Below are 7150 nucleotides of genomic sequence, written 5' to 3' on the forward strand. Positions count from 1 at the left end.
TCTCACCTTGTTACCTGTATAAAAGACACCTGTCCACAGAAGCAATCATTCAATCAGATTCCAAACTCTTCACCGTGGCCAAGACCAAAGAGCTCTCCAAGGATGTCAGGGACAAGATTGTAGACCTACACAAGGCTGGAATGGGCTATAAGACCATCTCCACGCAGCTTGGTGAGAAGGTGACAACAGTTGGTGCGATTATTCGCAAATGGAAGAAACACAAAAGACCTGTCAATCTCCCTCGGCCTGGGGCTCCATGCAAGATCTCACCTTGTGGAGTTGCAATGATCATGAGAACGGTGAGGAATCAGCCCAGAACTACACGGGAGGATCTTGTCAATGATCTCAAGGCAGCTGGGACCATAGTCACCAAGAAAACAATTGGTAACACACTACGCCGTGAAGGACTGAAATCCTGCAGCGCCCGCAAGGTCCCCCTGCTCAAGAAAGCACATATGCATGCCCGTCTGAAGTTTGCCAATGAACATCTGAATGATTCAGAAGAGAACTGGGTGAAAGTGTTGTGGTCAGATGAGACCAAAATGGAGCTCTTTGGCATCAACTCAACTCGCCGTGTTTGGAGGAGGAGGAATGCTGCCTATGACCCCAAGAACACCATCCCCACCGTCAAACATGGAGGTGGAAAAGTTATGCTTTGGGGGTGTTTTTCTGCTAAGGGGACAGGACAACTTCACCGCATCAAAGGGACGATGGACGGGGCCATGTACCATCAAATCTTGGGTGAGAACCTCCTTCCCTCAGCCAGGGCATTGAAAATGGGTCGTGGATGGGTATTCCAGCATGACAATGACCCAAAACACACGGCCAAGGCAACAAAGGAGTGGCTCAAGAAGAAGCACATTAAGGTCCTGGAGTGGCCTAGCCAGTCTCCAGACCTTAATCCCATAGAACATCTGTGGAGGGAGCTCAAGGTTCGAGTTGCCAAACGTCAGCCTCGAAACCTTAATGATTTGGAGAAGATCTGCAAAGAGGAGTGGGACAAAATCCCTCCTGAGATGTGTGCAAACCTGGTGGCCAAATACAAGAAACGTCTGACCTCTGTGATTGCCAACAAGGGTTTTGCCACCAAGTACTAAGTCATGTTTTGCAGAGGGGTCAAATACTTATTTCCCTCATTAAAATGCAAATCATTTCATAACATTTTTGACATGCGTTTTTCTGGATTCTTTTGTTGTTATTCTGTCTCTCACTGTTCAAATAAACCTACCATTAAAATTATAGACTGATCATTTCTTTGTCAGTGGGCAAACGTACAAAATCAGCAGGGGATCAAATACTTTTTTCCCTCACTGTATATATTGGACTGAATGTACATTTTATATTAGAATAGGAATTTTCATATTTTGGTGTGAATGTAGCAATATATTTAAGTGTGAACATAGAGATATATTTTGGGCCTTTCTCTTTGGTTTTTGCTGCAGGGAAAGTGTTGAGAGTTTGATCCACAAGCACTCGTACGCCCGGTCACCTATACGCACCTACGCAGGAGAGGAGGAGACACTGGGGGATGAAGGCCACGCTGCACACAGGGGTAAGAGAGTTTGTCACACACTGATGATGTCATCACACACACGTTTCACAAGATGTACATCATGCTAATGAGCCAAATGAGGGTCGTTCAGAGGTACTACTACCACATAATTTTGCCAACAAATTCAAACAACAGTCATTCACATAAATGGAGCAATAAAATGCTGCTGAGTCAATGTAGTGCAACATATTTTTATTTTTTATTTAACCTTTATTTAACTAGTTAAGTCAGTTAAGAACAAATTCTTATTTACAGTGACGGCCTATCAAAAGGCCTACATCAGTGACAGTATTATAATAAGAGATGTCTAACAGCGTCTCTCTCTCCATCTCACTCTAAGGTTCTGCATTCACCGCCTCTGACAACCTCTCCCTGAGCTCCTGGGTCACCGCCACCTCTGGTTTCTCAGGCTTCCAGCACCCCCAGTCCCTCTCTGCCATGGGCTCCAGCAGCAACTCCCTGGCGACCCCCCTGCCCCACCCCATCCAGGGCTCCCTGCCCTCCTACAGCCGGCTGGGCATGCCCCTGACGCACTCGGCCCTGGCGGGCACCATGCAGGGCAGCGGGCCCTCCTTCCCCTCCTTCCACATGCCCCGCTACCACCACTACTTCCAGCAGGGCCCCTACGCTGCCATCCAGGGACTGCGCCACTCCTCCACCGTCATGACCCCCTTTGTATGACTCCCTCTGGGGTGACTGCCTGGCCGAGTAGCCCCTCATCAGCTACAGCTAAGCTTATAGACGCACACTTCCACACACAAGTAAATAGGCTCACTGATTTGTCCCCTTCAGCATCATCACCACCATGTCTTTGTAAATAATAAGCCCCCTGGCCGAGGCGACTGACTGGACGACCTGGAGAGGCTGCCTGGCTGCTGCCCTGCATGCTGACAGCTGAACCGGAGAGGAAACAGACTCCAACGGGACCTGGTGAAACAGACACAGAGACCCACAGACTGATATGAACACTAGATATGAACACTAATGACCTGCATATGAACATTTACGACCCAGATATGAAAACGGATGATCCAGGTATAAATAAAAAATCTACAACAGAGATGCTGAGGACTGATGACCATGCAAAGTGATGTGTTGTGGGAAAGAGGTAAGGGCCTGCTTGTGATGACTGTCGTTTGCCCCTGCCCTCCAACTGTTGGTCACAATATTCATTTTGCACCCACTCTCCAGAAAAGCATGGATAGGAGAACAAGTGAACTGTCTGGCTTACGGACATTAAAACTAGAGGGTGTGGTAATTGTTAGTTCTCTCACAGCTTCTGAGGAAAATGAAGAACATGGGACTCCAAAAGTTACGGGAGTGCACAACTTCCAATCCTGGGCACCGCTTGTGGCCACGGAGGAGAACTGTCTTCACTCCAGCTGCTGGGGCATGGAGGAATGGCAGCCATTTTATACTGAGTCAAAGGATTCCCCCTGCTTGCTGACCAAAACTCACAGGGAGGGTAGAAGCAACATCTCTCCTCTCCTGCTTGAACTCAAATGCCGCCAAGCTTCCTCTGCAGGCATAATCCTATAGCCTCCTCCAGTCAGGCTGGCTGTTGCCATGGTAGTCAGATTTGTGCACATAGATGCCCTAGAGACATAGAGAAGCCAATTGTCTCTTTCCCATCTAAAAAGCCAGCCATGTATACAGTGAAGAAGTTATAGTGGAAGATGATCATGTTTGATAGCAGTACATAAAGATGTCCACATACACACACATCACACACACACACACTATAAGACGAATGTCACATTAGAGTGCCATATCATAGGACGCATGCTGTTTGCAACAGATAACACAGAAAATATTTGTTTAAAACAATTCTCACCCTGACTGGGTCTCAAACTACTTTTTCAGTTTGCTTTGTCATCCGAAAAGCTTATATTCACCTCATATTTTTGTATGTATTGCATCCAATTAGTAAAACATGTATTAGATTTGTGGGGTCTATTAAAATAGATTTTGGTTCATGTGTCACATGTGGATGGGCCCTAGAAGACCTTTGGAGGACCTCTGTATCAAAGTCACAGAGGGTTAAAATTACACTACGTCGTATCGTATCCCCAACACCAGCGGATTGTCTTCTCTAACCAATCAATGGCAACTCAGTAATGTATCAATGAAGTACCAAGAGGGAGAGAAAACCAGCAGACTCTGTAGCCCTGAAAGGCTAAGATGGACTTTCTCTTGCTGTATTGTCCTAAAGCTTGATTCACCACCTAACCAACACCTAACCCCTGGCGCCACACTATAGCCTGATTACTGTAGCCTGATCTATGTCTGCCTCAGGCTGTGTCGACACTACAGCACTCTGGGAGAAAGTCCACACCTGTAAATAATGACTCAGTGGTGCCGCCCCTTAGAGGAGGGAGATTTGTTTTGGTCGTCACACCGTTGGTGATTCGTCAGCTTGCCCCTTCTAACCAAATGACACAGAAGCTAAGATAGTGACAAAATGCAGTGTATGCATCGGTGCCTTTGTAGTGTCACTCCTCTCAAAAAATAATAATTGCAGATTGATTTATCCACTCAATGATGCCTCATGCAGTTTGTTACCACCGTAAAACCAATGTTATTGTAAAATGCCCGTTCCTATTTTGGCAAGAAAATAACACAAAAGGCAGCTTTGTAAACCTCTAATTCACAGCTAAGATATCCTGACAATTATTTTTAGTATGAAGATCTTTCTTTCGGAAAAATGGGACAAACTTGGATGGAAGTGAAGGTCTAATACACTATTTCATTGTGAGTTTTGTTTTCAATGCTGAGACTCTCAATTTCATTATGCTGAACGAACCAATCACAGGGAGCCAAAACACACACATAAATTAGGCTACAATTTGGCCATATAATTGTGGGCACTAACTCTGCATTTTGCCTACATTACTGTTGCCACTTACTCACCATTTGCATACCATGTGTCCACAAGCAGTCAGCAGGTTTGGAGTTGGAATGAGTTCTGCAGTTTTCTTTTTGTTGAAAACGTGTTGTAAGACAACTCTCAGTAGCCTACACAATGCATGGACTTGGATGCTTTATTGAGGTGCTATCAGAGGTGATGATTGCCAGTGAGGGCACAAACTCTAATGCTTTCACTTGAAAGAGGCAAGTGTTTTCAATGTTAAACAATTTCGCATAAGACCTCTAACAAGGTCTTCAACTGGTGTTTTCGTCAATCTATAGCCTACATCTGGACTTCCCCATCTTTGAACATTTCCTGTTGTATGCAGCTGCCAATCTCTCCATGTCTTGGTAGGAGGAGGGATTGTAACTTTCAACCTTCCATTTTGAACAATGTGTACGCACACTGAAAGTATGCCATGGGAAATAGATCTGCAAGGATTTTGTCATGTTTTTGTTGTGTTTTTATTATTATGTGTAATCTAAATATACAGTATGACATCTAACAAGATTTTGTTTTGTTGATTTTTTAAGTGCAATATATTTATTTCTGCTCTGAAAATGATAATGTGTAATGTACTATCTGACGCTTAAAAATACACTGCTCAAAAAAATTAAGGGAACACTAAAATAACACATCCTAGATCTGAATGAATGAAATAATCTTATTAAATACTTTTTTCTTTACATAGTTGAATGTGCTGACAACAAAATCACACAAAAATTATCAATGGAAATCAAATGTATCAACCCATGGAGGTCTGGATTTGGAGTCACCCTCAAAATTAAAGTGGAAAACCACACTACAGGCTGATCCAACTTTGATATAATGTCCTTAAAACAAGTCAAAATGAGGCTCAGTAGTGTGTGTGGCCTCCACGTGCCTGTATGACCTCCCTACAACGCCTGGGCATGCTCCTGATGAGGTGGCGGATGATCTCTGAGGGATCTCCTCCCAGACCTGGACTAAAGCATCTGCCAACTCCTGGACAGTCTGTGGTGCAACGTGGCGTTGGTGGATGGAGCGAGACATGATGTCCCAGATGTGCTCAATTGGATTCAGGTCTGGGGAACGGGCGGGCCAGTCCATAGCATCAATGCCTTCCTCTTGCAGGAACTGCTGACACACTCCAGCCACATGAGGTCTAGCATTGTCTTGCATTAGGAGGAACCCAGGGCCAACCGCACCAGCATATGGTCTCACAAGGGGTCTGAGGATCTCATCTCGGTACCTAATGGCAGTCAGGCTACCTCTGGCGAGCACATGGAGGGCTGTGCGGCCCCCAAAGAAATGCCACCCCACACCATGACTGACCCACCGCCAAACCGGTCATGCTGGAGGATGTTGCAGGCAGCAGAACGTTCTCCACGGCGTCTCCAGACTCTGTCACGTCTGTCACATGTGCTCAGTGTGAACCTGCTTTCATCTGTGAAGAGCACAGGGCGCCAGCGGCGAATTTGCCAATCTTGGTGTTCTCTGGCAAATGCCAAACGTCCTGCACGGTGTTGGGCTGTAAGCACAACCCCCACCTGTGGATGTCGGTCCCTCATACCACCCTCATGGAGTCTGTTTCTGACCGTTTGAGCAGACACATGCACATTGGTGGCCTGGTGGAGGTCATTTTGCAGGGCTCTGGCAGTGCTCCTCCTGCTCCTCCTTGCACAAAGGCGGAGGTAGCGGTCCTGCTGCTGGGTTGTTGCCCTCCTACGGCCTCCTCCACGTCTCCTGATGTACTGGCCTGTCTCCTGGTAGTGCCTCCATGCTCTGGACACTACGTTGACAGACACAGCAAACCTTCTTGCCACAGCTCGCATTGATGTGCCATCCTGGATGAGCTGCACTACCTAAGCCACTTGTGTGGGTTGTAGACTCCTTCTCATGCTACCACTAGAGTGAAAGCACCGCCAGCATTCAAAAGTGACCAAAACATCAGCCAGGAAGCATAGGAACTGAGAAGTGGTCTGTGGTCACCACCTGCAAAACCAGTCCTTTATTGGGGGTGTCTTGCTAATTGCCTATAATTTCCACCTGTTGTCTATTCCATTTGCACAACAGCATGTGAAATTTGTTGTCAATCAGTGTTGCTTCCTAAGTGGACAGTTTGATTTCACAGAAGTGTGATTGACTTGGAGTTATATTGTGTTGTTTAAGTGTTCCCTTTATTTTTTTGAGCAGTGTACATGTTATTTGTAAACCATAGGAAATATATACCACCCCCAAAATGTCTCTCAGTGTTATTTCTTTCTATGCAGTGAATTGATCATCATGTATAAACTGAAGGGTCACTGTTTCATGACTATAACTAGAGTTGTACACAACTGTAACAGCTAATGAGATCAATCTAAAGTGCATTTAAAGACATGCTCCGGAACATTAGGGACTAGTAAGTATTTTTTAAACCTCCCGCTTTGGGTTGGATGTGTCAATGTGTAGTTCATACATGCATAATCTATGAGCAGAATTACTGTTTTACCTCAATTAGCCACAAAACCCCTAGTTTCAAAGCGACAGTTTTCTAGAAGCTGTGCAGCGCCATTTTCTCTACATTTCCCCCCCATTTGGGCCATCCCCAAGCAATTTGAGTATCAGCCAATGAGCCCCAGCCCCTCGCCATTTGAGTGACAGCTAGCAAGATGCACACACAGCAGAGTGAGAGAGAGAGCAATGACAGTGGTGCACATACAGTATCT

The 7150-nt window shown here is 45.7% G+C and overlaps 1 protein-coding gene across 1 annotated transcript; it reads left to right on the plus strand.

Moving 5' to 3' along the window:
* The first annotated feature begins 1291 nt into the window (after nt 1-1291).
* On the plus strand, nt 1292-2588 carry LOC123487903 (T-box transcription factor TBX20-like). The gene is made up of 2 exons (XM_045218879.1): nt 1292-1552; nt 1893-2588. The coding sequence occupies exon 2, from the start codon at nt 1991-1993 to the stop codon at nt 2231-2233; it is 243 nt and encodes an 80-aa protein (XP_045074814.1). The 5' UTR covers nt 1292-1552; nt 1893-1990; the 3' UTR covers nt 2234-2588.
* Nucleotides 2589-7150: the final 4562 nt, after the last annotated feature.

Source organism: Coregonus clupeaformis, unplaced genomic scaffold (assembly GCF_020615455.1).
Source record: "Coregonus clupeaformis isolate EN_2021a unplaced genomic scaffold, ASM2061545v1 scaf1869, whole genome shotgun sequence".
In the NCBI taxonomy this organism is placed as follows: Eukaryota; Metazoa; Chordata; class Actinopteri; order Salmoniformes; family Salmonidae; genus Coregonus; species Coregonus clupeaformis.